We start from the raw sequence: 13,009 nt of genomic DNA, 5'->3' as shown, positions 1-13,009 counted from the left end.
TTTAGAATATGTAAAGATACATACTTCAATTTTTAGATTATTGATAATCTTAGAAGTGTTCAGATAAAGCTTCGTTTCAATATAAAAGGTTGTGATGGCTTACTCCCTCCTGTTTTTGAATATTAATGCATTTGAAATTTCATGCAGCAAGATAATGAGTTACAAATAATACTAAGCTTTTTCCTGGCTTTGAAGAAGTTTCCTTTTTGTGTTTTTTTTCCCTCCTGGTATTTTAATTTTGGACCTGGTTTTACATGAAATAACTTACATTTTCAGTAATTTAAAATTTGTTTTAACATGCCACTTTCCTGTTTTGCAGGATAAGTGGCAGCCACTTTTGAGTACAGTTACAGGTGTCCACAAATACAAATGGCTGAAGCAAAATGTCCAAGGCTTGTATCCACAGTCTGCCCTCCTTAACACCATTGTTGAATTTGCACTTAAAGAAGAGCCAGTGGATGTAGAAAAAATGAGAAAGTGTTTATTAAAACAGGTAAAAGGGATGAAAATGAAAATGAGCTTGCATGTATTAGCAGTTTACATAAGTATGACTTTTTTTTTGTTTCCCCTTCCCTCTTTTGCAGTTGGAAAGAGCAGAAGTTCGTCTGGAAGGAATAGATACTATTCTGAAATTGTCAGCAAAAAATTTTTTGCTCCCATCTGTGCAGTATGCTATGTTTTGTGGATGGCAGAGGCTTATTCCAGAAGGAGCCAATATAGGGTAAAACTTTTTGTTGTCGTTGCTTTCACAATTCCTCAGTAAGAAAAAAATACTTATTTTTGTTGTTGTTTTTCTATGAAGGGAACCTCTTACTGACTGCTTGAAGGATGTTGATCTGATCCCACCGTTTAACAGAATGCTGCTAGAAGTAACTTTTGGAAAGTTGTATGCATGGGCTATTCAGAATGTCCGGAACATCCTGCTGGATGCTAATGCAAAATTTAAAGAACTAGGTGAATCTCATTTTGTTGCTGTTGGCTTAGGCGCAAACTGTTTTAAATGAATATTATTGTATTTTTTTAAAGTTCCTAGTAAGTGGGATCCTATAACTAGTTCCCTTGGTTTGTGCTGAGAAATACCTTGACTTTCTGTCCATCCATGTGTTGTTCTACTCCCTGCTGTTCCCCCTTAACTCACTTTTCAGTGTTTAAGAGATTGTTGCTGGTATCCTAGCAAAGGTCATTGATTACTCATTGGTAACATTTTACCATTAAAATGTAAATTATAAAAAGTTTCTTGGAACTTCAGCTTGTAAGTTCTTAAAGCCAAGCAGGGAATAAAAAAAATATTTTAAACCATCAATCAAATTTGTAACCTACTTTATTGTAGCTTCCAAATGTCAACTGACTTTGTTATTTATATTACTTTTGACTTAGGTGTGCAGCCTGTTCCTCTACAAACAATTACTAATGAGAATCCAGCAGGACCAAGTCTTGGGACTATTCCACAAGCACGTTTTCTGTTGGTCATGCTCAACATGTTGACGCTGCAGCATGGTGCTAATACCTTGAGCCTCCTCCTTAATTCTGGCATGCTAGCATTGACACAAACAATGCTGCGGCTGATAGGTACCAGATCTTTTGGTTTCTTGTTTGGGAGAAAACACGTTTTAGAAAACTCCTGTATGTTTTACCTGTTGGTGTACCCAAACTACAGAATGACTTTGCTGCTTAAAGATAGTACTTAATGCTATTCACCTTTACTCCTGATAGAAAAACCACATCTGCAAGCACAACTGAGAAGGAAATTAGTTTGACTATAGCCTTCATTCAGTCATGATTTTTCTCCTAAGCCTTTGCTGGAATTTAGGAGTGATAGTGTAGTTTTGGTGGAAACATTACAAATAAATAAAAAGTTTAAAATTTAAAATGGAAACATTAAAAACTGCATGCTCCCTACACATTCAGTTTCATTTGTTCTACCTATTAAAACTGTTCCCAGTCTGCATATTTAAGCTGGAAGCTTCCTTTGTTCTGTTACAAGAGGTTATGTCGTGTTTTTTGCCATGATTCAAGTTATCCTGCTTTTTCTTTTTTGGTTTTCTTAGATAATAGCAAATATTTGGGCTTATAACTTGTACTTAACTGGAGTGCTCATAAGAAGTTTTTCAGAAAAGTTTCTGTTAGAACCAATTAGTCACTGGACTTGTCATTATGAAGTCCCTATTATTTGCCACTTACTTCTGTTCCAAATTAAGTAATTAAAGCCTTGTGCATTTTAAACCATTATATCCTAGTTTCCTAAAAGCTCATCTGACTTCATCACCTGTTAAGTCAGCTTTCCTATTTATTGTTGCTTTTACATTACAAAACTTAAGTGCCTTAAACTTTAGGTATGACAAAAGTATGTATAAAAACTTTTAGCTGGTTTTAATTTTTTTAATGTTTTTTCCTCTTTAGGACCTAGTTCTGACAATACTGAGGAAGATATGATTGCCTCTTCTCGAGGAGCTTCTGCCACAGTCCTAGAAGAGTCAAGAAAGGAAACTACACCTGTTCAGCTCCCTGTTTCTGGACCAGAGCTGGCAGCCATGATGAAAATTGGTACCAGAGTGGTGAGAGGGGTAGACTGGAAATGGGGTGATCAGGTACAACTTCTTTCATACAGATTTGTGTGTGTTAAAATCTAAAGTCTCTATTCAGTGGACTGTGTGTGAATTTTATGTTCAAACTTTAAAGGTCATCATACATTTCAAAGACCTGGAGAATTAACATAAAATATATTAATTATTTGTTTAACTTCATTTTTGGAGATGAAAAATCTTCTTTAGTGAGTGTTGTGATTCATGATTTAACAGGAAATTGGCTCATTTGTTTGCTACAATATTATGAACTTCCAATTAGGTGTGTATGACCCATAGTAAAATAGATGTAAACATGAGTGTTGCTGTAGTTTACTGGGGTAGTTTCTTTTGAAGATTGTGAAATGCTTTCCAACTTTGTGCTGGATTTTGAAACATTATTAAAGGTTAGCAGCAAATAAGAGCAATAGCATTATTATTTTATGAAATTTGGGTATGAATTAGTGTTGTTGATTGTGTAACTTGAGCCTCTCTCTCCTGTCAGGATGGACCCCCTCCAGGTTTGGGTCGTGTGATTGGAGAGTTGGGAGAAGATGGCTGGATTAGAGTGCAGTGGGACACTGGAAGTACAAATTCTTACAGAATGGGGAAGGAGGGAAAATATGATCTCAAACTAGCTGAGCCACCACCAGCAACTCAGCCGACAACAGAAGATTCAGACACTGAGGATGATTCTGGTAAAAAAGCAATTTTCATATAAAAGTGGAGTCATGGTTTTAGTGAATTCTGAAATTGATACCCTAAATAGAAAAAAAAATTCTTTCACAGGAGAAAATGCTTCATCAAAGAAGATTAATAGGTATACATTTCTGACCAGAATCTTTCTTAAGATAGCTGTACTATGAGAAAGGAGGATAGGAAGGATAGTATCACATTTGTTGCATACTCATGGGCCAAAGAAAACAATACTAACCAACCAAAATAGTTTCAGTTACAGATACCAGGAGGTATACATTTTGATGTATCTTAATGCCTTTCTAAAGTGTGTTTTTTACATGGCTTAATTATACATCTAGTCATGCTGCTTCCCTATTGGCACTGCATTTGGAATTTCTTTTTAAGTGGCGTACTGCTAGAGAATAACTTGAAAATATCTACACAAAATATCTGGTTTATATGTTACTCTTGCAGCTGGAAATATAGAAGTCCTCTTCATGTCAAATCATCGTAGAGAAAATATTTACAACAAATTTCTCGTATCTTGTTTGTTTCAGAACTCTTTGTGAAACAGATTAACTAAATATTAGTGTATTCCTTTGCCTTTTGTGTCTCCCTTCAGAAGGAGAACAAGTTGAAAGGAATCTCCACCCTACTTCCATGATGCTGACAAGTACTGTGAACCTGTTGCAGACACTGTGTCTCTCTGCTGGCGTCCATGCTGAAGTCATGCAAAGTGATGCTACTAGGACTTTGTGTGGTCTACTCCGTATGCTTGTGGAGAGTGGAACAATAGATAAATCAGGTATATTATATAGAAACAGTCTGATTCAGCTATGTGGTTCTGTTTTGTGCTTTGTTGTCTTATAACTTTGAAAATCTTTTGTTACTAGTTTTTAATCCTTTAAGGCCAAAGGCTAGAAAATGCATTTTTAGAGCTTTTAAAATCTTAATTCTTAGCAAAAGAAGTGATCTTTAGCATTCTTAGAACATAAGCAGTAAAAGTAGGAGAAATGCGTGAGATATGGAGCATCAGGATGTGTGTGATTGGCTTAGACAATTAATTTCTTAGCAGTCTCTTTCTGTTTGGGGAGGACAGTATGACTGGGTATGGCATATTCATTTTCATGGCTTCGTTGTAATTTCAGAAGTAGTGCTATTAACTACTTTGAAATGAGGAAACAATATAAGGATGAGAATTGTTTTAAAGGCATATTTAATAAAATTAGTTACAGGCTCTAAAATTGAAGTTGATAGTTCATGTAAAGACAATGGAGTAGCTCAATGTTATGATTTGTCCAAAAAAGCCTCATGTGGTATATAGAGAATTACATAGCTGGCAGAAAAGTCAACTGTTACATGTATATATCTTTTTGTTTTTAGCTTCTTTGCCAAATAAATTAGTTTATAAAGAACAGCATAGGAGTTGGTGCACGTTGGGATTCATTCGAAGTATAGCACTCATGCCTCAGATGTGCAGCACCCTTAGTACATCTCAGTGGATAACTTTGCTAATGAAAATTGTTGAGGGGCATGAATCTTTCACTGCTGCTTCACTACAGAGACAGGTAATGTGTGTATTTCCAAATTATTTTGATAGGCAATGAATTTAGTAGCCTTCAGTTGTCTTTAAAAAAAAAAAAAAAAAAAAAAAGGAAAAAGTGTATTAAAAAAAAGAAGAAAAAGTGTATTTTAAAAAACAGATGGGAAATGTCCTTAAATAAATTTTTAATTAATTGGAAAAAAGATACCATGTTTTGTTATATTTAGGATTCGTTGTTTTAAAATATACATCTGTAAGATTTTAATCCTTCAGGGCACTACAGACTTCCATGTTCTCCTGAAAGCCTGAAGGTTTTCTACAGATGAGAGGTCAAAACGGTGTTCCAAAAATGTATTCCAGAAACTCCCATATAATGTTTCTTAGAAGTGGAATAAAGAAAAGAATAACAGAAAGATGGTTAGGAAAAATCAGCAATTGCATTTTAAAGTCACCAAATTGTGTATTACCTACTGTCCCTCTTTCCATAGTAAACTGTTGTTATTGTTTTAATTACAGTTTCTCTTAAGAACCTGCATCTTATTTTGGTATTGTATTTCCCTTGTCCCCTTTCCCCTTTTCTTTTTTTCTTTTAATCTTCTTTTTCTTTTCTTTTTTTCTTTTTTTTTTCCCCTATTTCCTTTTCTTAGCATCTTGTAGTGTCTTTTTCATGAGATTGAAAAGCAACCTTCTTATGGAATAACTCTTCCAACTTTTAAGGCACGGGGATCAAAAGATCTTCTTAATCTTTCCCTTGATAAGGCATCAGCATTTTTAACTAAAGCCTTTTATGATAAAGGCTTGTGAATGTTTGTGTGATCTTCCAGCAAATTCTTGCCAGTATTTTTAATATGATGAGACTTCTGTCATCATCCAGGACTTAGTGCATTAGAGTCATCTGTGCTGTTCAGGGAATACTTGAAAGAAATGAGCATTCCTCCTGTACCAGCGTCTAACGTAAGAAAAAGACGAGATCTTTAAGTTTTAGAGAGACCTGTATTGATAGAGGTTTACAAGAAGAAAGATCTCTTCTCTGTTACTGGTCACTTGTGTTGTATTGGTCTTCTGGGTAGAAGATGAGGTAACTCAAAACCTGAAATACTTCTCTTGAGAATGTGCAACCCTATCTGCTCTTTGATACTGCAGCGCAGTGCCTTCCTGTGTTCCTTGTCAGTCCTGCACTGTCTAGGTTTTGAGATGCCAGCCTGTTCCTTTTGTACTGTTTTGGAGGCCCTAGTTTCACAGTAACTACTTTTGGGTGTCACTGTGGTTGCTTTTTGCTTTCTTGTATCATTCAGCTTTATATCTCATGATTTTTAGTTATTATAGCTTCATTGTGGAACTCTTGGAAAGTTTCATTCTGAAATATATCTTCAAGTTCCGAATCTGGAATCTGAACAAACCTCCTCATTCTGTATGCCTATTTTTCCTGTGTGTTTTAGTAATTTACATTGTTTCCCTGTGTGTGTTTGTCTCATGTCCCAAGTATTAAAGAGGTTGGTTTCACTATTATAATATGCCAATAAAATTGTTACTGACTCTGAACTGCCACAACTTCTAAAATATTCCTTAGCAAACTGAACAGAAGATCAGTAGCTCTATAATTTCCACAGCTGGAAAGAAATCAGAAATCAGCATTATCGAAAGAACTGCAAAGGAAGGCTAACTTTTAAAATGTCTTTCTTCTGTACATGGTATGTTTGAGCACTTCTGTAATATTTTGTGACTTAGCATGGAATAACACCAATTTTGTTCTCTTTTTAGATCCTTGCTGTACATTTATTGAAAGCAGTACTTCCATCCTGGGATAAAAATGAAAGGTCAAGAGACATGAAATTTCTTGTGGAAAAACTGTTTGGATTTTTAGGCAGCCTGCTTAGTACTTGTTCTTCAGATATCCCGCTACTCAGAGGTAGAGGAATTTTCCCGCAGTGGCTTATTTTTAAGTATGGAAAATGTGTGCGTTAAATTGATAGCTGTTGTGCAATTGCTTTGTCTTTCTAGAATCTACTCTGAGGAGGAGAAAGGCCAGGCCCCAAGCATCTCTAACTGCCACTCACAGTAGTACTTTAGCAGAAGAGATAGTGGCACTGCTGAGGACGCTCCATTCGCTCAGCCAGTGGAATGGACTCATAAACAAGTACATCAACTCTCAGCTAACCTCCATCACCCACATCTTTGCAGGAAAACAGTCAGAAGGGGTAGTTTCCACGTTTTAAAATAAGCTCATTTTTATAGCAATATTTATTTTGAAATTATAAATCTGAAATGCTTGAAACAATATTAAGCTTAATTTTGAAACCATTTTTATATTTATATATGTATTTATGTGTTATAATTTTTAATTTGAAATACGTGTGATTAACTCTGTATTTTAAAGCAGATAGAGGTATATGTTTTCTCCCTACAGTTAATTTTATTGTTCTTTGTTAGGCTCTGTTGGATGACTACTTTCCTGACACTGAGAATCCAGAGGTGGGAGGCCTAATGGCAGTGTTAGCGGTGATTGGTGGCATCGACAGTCGCTTAAGACTGGGTGGACAAGTACTTCATGATGAGTTTGGAGAGGGCACAGTGACACGCATCACCCCAAAAGGGAAAATCACTGTACAGTTCTATGACATGCGAACATGTAGAGTGTGCCCTCTGAATCAACTAAAACCAGTAAGTTCATTTTAATTGAGGCTTTAATACAGGGAAGGCTATGATTAAAGACTGATGTGGTGCAAAGAAAATGTTGGTTCTTCATTGTGTAAATACACTGACATTCAACACATACAGTTGCTTTGAATGCAAATCTAAAGTGGTACTTATGTGAAGATCCATAGGGCATTTAATGCTGTCTTCATTTGTTGAGGAGATGAAGGAGAAGGGATTTGAACTGAAGTCCTTTGACTTGAGGTAAAATCCGAAGTCATGACAATGTGATTTACAGCTCTTACATGAGAGAAGCTTATTTATTTGTATTTAACTTGATTTGCTAACTAATGTAGAAACTCTTGGGTGTTTTAGTTTGAGTCTTAATCTCAAGTTGGTTAACACAGCTTTAGTGAAAACAAAGTGGCTGGTCTGCTTCAGGGACTGCAGTTCTTATTTGCTGTGACGCTATTTTGCTTTTTCACCAAGTAGACTTGCAGTTGTGTGGTACAAATATAGGCTTAGGAGCTATGTAGGGAATAGAAATCCTTTCCAGTTGTTCCTGGTCCATAGCAGTAAGATGAATGCTACTTTTTCTCTTCTTCAGTTAATAACCATTGAAACTTTTGAATTATTTTGTAAAATCTTGGAAAATGCTTATCTGTATTTTTTGTTTTGCCTGGTTCTTCCCCCACTGTCTAGCTTCCAGTTGTGGCTTTTAATGTGAACAACTTGCCTTTCACTGAACCTATGCTATCCATTTGGGCTCAACTAGTAAACTTGGCTGGAAGTAAAATAGAAAAACAAAGAATGAAGTCTCCCAGTCAGGGTATTTCAGGTACAGTTTTTTTGTTGCTGTGTTTTGTTATTTTAAATAGCTGGATGTACTCTGAGAAAAATACTGGTAACAGCAAATGTACCTAAAAAAAAATGGTTTTCTGGAACCTTACTTTTTTTCTTAGTCAACGTTGAATAGTATGTACTTATGAGACAAGTTTAGCTAGGAAGTTAATTGCTCTGCACTGTGAGTGGAATACTGTTTTTGCTTCGGTGAGAACATGTAAATAAGGTTTGGGTCTGGACTTTTTGTATTGAGTTGTTTGACATTGGACGTGTATAACAGCTGCACTTACTGTGCTATGTATCAGCTGTATCATTGTCCAGGGTATGAAAAGTAGGAAGCCAGTGTTTTTAATACCATCGGTCATAGAATGTGTGCAGATGTTTTATCCAGGTGCTGTTCAAACTATCTCATATCATCAGTTTTTCACAAGCTTTCACACAGTGAGTTAAGATGTAAACTGGTTTTTGGACTGAGGTTGTATGCATGATAGCCTTTGTTCTCTTAATACAAGAGATTCCTAGTGCTAACGGCTTCTTAATATTTCTGATAGGTCAAGTGGATTTGGATCTACTGCGATACCAGCAGTTAAAGCTGTACATACTGAAAGCAGGCCGAGCTCTGCTTTCTCACCAGGATACACTAAGGCAGATCTTATCTCAGCCAGCTGTTCAGGAGTGTGCATTAAATCCTGCAGGTATTCTGAAATGCAACCTGAGTGTGCTGCTATTTGTTTAGATGGTAGAGCATGTGACTATAACTCTTGCCAATGGCAGTTGGAGGCTAGAAATTAGGTTTGCCCTCTAAAGACTAAAAATTAAAAATGAAAAATTAAAATTCAGGAATGTTTTAACCTTATATATTAAAAGCATTTTGACTTTTTAACTTAGGTTTTGAAGACTAAGTGGATCAAGTGTTTGAAGCTTGAAATATTGGAGTTAGCTAAATTTGTAAGTCTTCTATAGTTAGTAAGCTTTGTAAGTAATTTTAAAAAACTTGTGGGTTTTTTGCAGTGGTGTCTTTTTCTGCTTCAGAGATTAAAGTATGAGTTCTCAATTGGCTGTTCCTTTTATTTCAAATGATATACAGTTTCCAGTGAAACAAGTTCCAGGATGCAGTGTCTTAAGCATAATCTTAACATTTAAGGAACTGTAGTTTTAATAATTGGAATTCATTCTCTGTATACATTCATTCTATGTATAAAAATAAGGAAGATGGCTCTGTCAGCTTTCAGGATAGCTATTGATGCCCTTATAGTTTCTATTAATTCTTTGTGCATTTGTAATGTCTTTAAATGTACTAATATATTTGGGTTATTTGTGTATTTCTGAGGGTTTTTGTCAGTTGCCAAATTTTAAATCAACAGAATCATCAGGAATGGAACATAGTTTTACTTCTATCATCAGTTTTTAAAGGGAAAAAAAATCCACCCAACTTTTTTTTTTATTTAAACCAGAACAGCATAAGTACATGAGGACTACTAATTGTTTTGTTATTGTTTCAAATACAAGAATTTCGTTTTGTTGGAGTTAAATGAAGAGTGAGAACACTTTCCTGAGATAGCCACAGTAAAGATCTAGGAAACATGAATGTTTATGTCAACAAGAATACAAAATCAAATATAAAAGTTGCAGAATCAAGAGGCAGTTGATTCAAAAAAGGTACACTCTTTTGAAGGGATAATGAATACCTATAGGGAGCTCTTCCCAAGAGGTCTATGACAGGGGGTAATAACTCAATCCAGAAAGTATGCACCATCATTCTGGGGATCAGTGAGATTGTTGGTTGTCTATATAAAGTGGTTTATCCTGGAAGGACCTCTGTTTAATAATCTTGCTGTAGCAAGGTGAACTCAAGATACTTGTGCAAATTCACTTTCCACTGAGCAGTTTGTGTTAGACGTGTTCTAGGTGTATTTTAGTAAAACTATTGCTTTTTTTGTATGGAGGTTATAGCACACATCATTAGTCTTAAACACATGATTCCATTGGAGAAGAAATATGGGAGAAACAACTATGTTTTATGAACCAGTAGGCCTCAGAATAAGTCTCCTGATTGATTTATATTACATGGTTTTGGTTAAAATAATGTTTTTGTTTCAAGAGGATGGAGCAGTTGCCTCTCCCGACATAGGAGATATGTCTCCTGAAGGACCTCAGCCTCCCATGATTCTTTTACAGCAACTTTTGACAGCTGCTACGCAACCATCACCTGTGAAAGCAATATTTGACAAACAAGAGCTTGAGGTAGAGTGTGTGTTTTCTGTTAATAAGTAACCTAAGAAATAAGTCTTTCTAATTCACATTCCAGTTGAAACTTGTTAAGCTGTAGGTTTGAAAAAAAAAAAAAGTGACACTTAACCCTTTTTGGCAGATAACCTTTAATTTCAGGCACACGCACAACAAAATCGTACTAAATATGCTTGTTTTACTTGGACTGATTCATATGTTCTCTTTTAGGCTGCTGCTTTGGCAGTATGCCAGTATCTGGCTGTAGAGTCTACACATCCTTCAACTCCAGTGTTTGAAGACTGCAGCTCTAGTGAAGCTACAACGCCCATCACAGTGCAACATATCCGACCCACAAAAGCAAAGAAACGCAAGCAATCTCCAATTCCACCCCTCCCCATTGTAATTCAGCTTATGGAAATGGGATTTCCTAGGAAAAACATAGAATTTGCACTAAAATCTCTGTCTGGAACCTCTGGAAGTGCTTCTGGATTACCAGGTATTTCATTTAGTTAAATTAATGATGTGAGAAAGAAAAGGAAAGTTGCAAGCAGCTTAAAATGCTACTTAACAAGGGAGCAATTGTTACTTCTCTGTTTGGATGCTGTCTTAAGAACGTCAGAGAATCCCTTGGAGACAGACTGAGTTTGTATTCTGTATTAGGAGTGGAAGCTTTGGTTGGCTGGTTGTTGGATCACCCAGATGTTCAAATTACGGATCTCTCTGATGCTGACACTATCTCTGATGAATATTCAGATGAGGAGATAGCAGAGGAGGTGGAAGAAGCTGAAGCTGCTTGCCCTGTGGTAAAGTATTAACTTACTAAAACCTCAGTCATGCTTAGCTGGCTCCAAATTTTTTAATTCTTTCCTTTTAGGAACTTGGTTAGAGTACAAGGACATTCTGCTGTCCCAAGCTTTCAAGACTGTAACAAGGACCATGTTTGCCATAGTTGGTCTCAGTTTCATCTAAAATAGTCAGTGCTATAGTGGACTCCGTTTTTTTTTTTTTTTTTTTAATTATTTTTTTCCTCTCCCTCCCTCCTTTGGGTCTGAAAAACAGAAGTATGTTAGCAACAAGCAATGACTGAGGAATTAGTGTATAAACGGCAAAAAGATGTTAGTGAAATAACTTGTCTTTTTCCTTATAAAAACTGTTTTCACTTACTGGTGATAAAATGACCTTTACAATGCTTATTGAGTGTGATGGCTTTATTGTGAATTTATATTAGGCTTCTGTTGACTTTCAGGAACTGTTTCAGTGAAGGTTTGACAATAAAATGAAATGGGTCCCATCTTTCTATTTATTTTTTAAGGAGTTATGTTGAGTTTTCTGGCAAATGTGGGATTTTGTAATTGAAATAAATGCGTTATATTTTGAAGGCAATTAGCTTGACATTGAATTCTGATATCTTTATCAGTATTGCAGTGAGAAACTGTGCTATATATTGCCTTAAATGAAAAAAAAAATTTAATGCTCAAAACAGAATGAAGTTTTCTAGAAATTCTCGTTACAGCTGGAATGCAATAGTTCTCTTAAAAAGTTAATCAAATCTTGAAAGGAATAATTTCTGATAACTACAATCTTATCTTTTTAGTCAGCTTGTTTTTCTAAGGGAATACTTTAAATCCCACTGTACTATGTAACAAAAAAATTAGTAGTGTACTTCAGGTAGAAGATTACTATTCACCATTCTTTTGTGTTTTTCCTCTCCAAACACATAGCCTAAACAGTGGAATGTGAATGTGCATCTGCAAGGCTAAGTAGATTATTCACAAATACTCTTTGTTCTAATTTTCTTTGGCAAGCAGATTTCATAAAAGCAACTTGCAGCTTGCTTCACACATTTTGAAAATTTGCAGCTACACTCCTTGGCAAGTCATTTTGGAAACTAAACTTAAGTTTAAAGTAAAGTAGATCATAAATATTAGCCCTACAGCATGTTGAAGATTTTTCCCATTTTGGCATGCAACTTGGATATTATATGTGTTTGTTTTTGTTGGGTTATCTTCAGTCTCTGCTAACAATTGTATTTATCTGAATAGAAAACAAATTTTGTAACTGTTACATGTTTATTTTGGATTTTCTTTTCCAGTCAAGTGGTGCTGTTGTAACAGAGAGCCAGACCTATAAGAAACGAGCTGATTTCTTAAGTAATGATGACTATGCCGTATATGTGAGGGAGAATATTCAGGTAAGCATGATGATAAAAAGCTATATTGAAACTACTTTCCTTCTGGCACAAAAGTCTGTGCATAGCCATGGCATTTTATTGTCCTTTTTCCCTAGGTGGGGATGATGGTTAGGTGCTGCAGAACCTATGAGGAGGTTTGTGAAGGAGACGTAGGCAAAGTTATTAAACTGGATCGAGATGGATTGCATGACCTGAATGTACAGTGTGATTGGCAGCAGAAGGGTGGTACTTACTGGGTGAGATATATCCATGTTGAGCTTTTAGGTAAGTTCACTGCTAAGTGCTTTTTAATAAAAAACTGAATGATACACTAAGGGAGATCTATTTCTA

General features: G+C 35.7%; 1 protein-coding gene across 1 annotated transcript in view; it reads left to right on the top strand.

The window, feature by feature from the left end:
• Positions 1–13,009, top strand: part of HERC2 (HECT and RLD domain containing E3 ubiquitin protein ligase 2) — a 98,290-nt gene that overhangs the window by 35,537 nt on the left and 49,744 nt on the right. The window contains exons 30-47 of the mRNA XM_010281953.1: positions 320–493; positions 585–721; positions 803–954; positions 1,378–1,569; positions 2,401–2,588; positions 3,067–3,259; positions 3,862–4,044; positions 4,623–4,807; positions 6,544–6,691; positions 6,784–6,980; positions 7,213–7,443; positions 8,119–8,254; positions 8,811–8,954; positions 10,361–10,503; positions 10,717–10,984; positions 11,149–11,291; positions 12,581–12,679; positions 12,775–12,943. Coding sequence (XP_010280255.1) covers positions 320–493; positions 585–721; positions 803–954; positions 1,378–1,569; positions 2,401–2,588; positions 3,067–3,259; positions 3,862–4,044; positions 4,623–4,807; positions 6,544–6,691; positions 6,784–6,980; positions 7,213–7,443; positions 8,119–8,254; positions 8,811–8,954; positions 10,361–10,503; positions 10,717–10,984; positions 11,149–11,291; positions 12,581–12,679; positions 12,775–12,943 — 3,082 coding nt within the window. The remainder of the gene's footprint in view (positions 1–319; positions 494–584; positions 722–802; positions 955–1,377; positions 1,570–2,400; positions 2,589–3,066; positions 3,260–3,861; positions 4,045–4,622; positions 4,808–6,543; positions 6,692–6,783; positions 6,981–7,212; positions 7,444–8,118; positions 8,255–8,810; positions 8,955–10,360; positions 10,504–10,716; positions 10,985–11,148; positions 11,292–12,580; positions 12,680–12,774; positions 12,944–13,009) is intronic.

Source organism: Phaethon lepturus, unplaced genomic scaffold (assembly GCF_000687285.1).
Source record: "Phaethon lepturus isolate BGI_N335 unplaced genomic scaffold, ASM68728v1 scaffold17932, whole genome shotgun sequence".
Classification (NCBI taxonomy): domain Eukaryota; kingdom Metazoa; phylum Chordata; class Aves; order Phaethontiformes; family Phaethontidae; genus Phaethon; species Phaethon lepturus.
The sequence above is the reverse complement of the archived record's forward strand: the minus strand, read 5'-3'. Positions and strand labels throughout refer to the sequence as shown.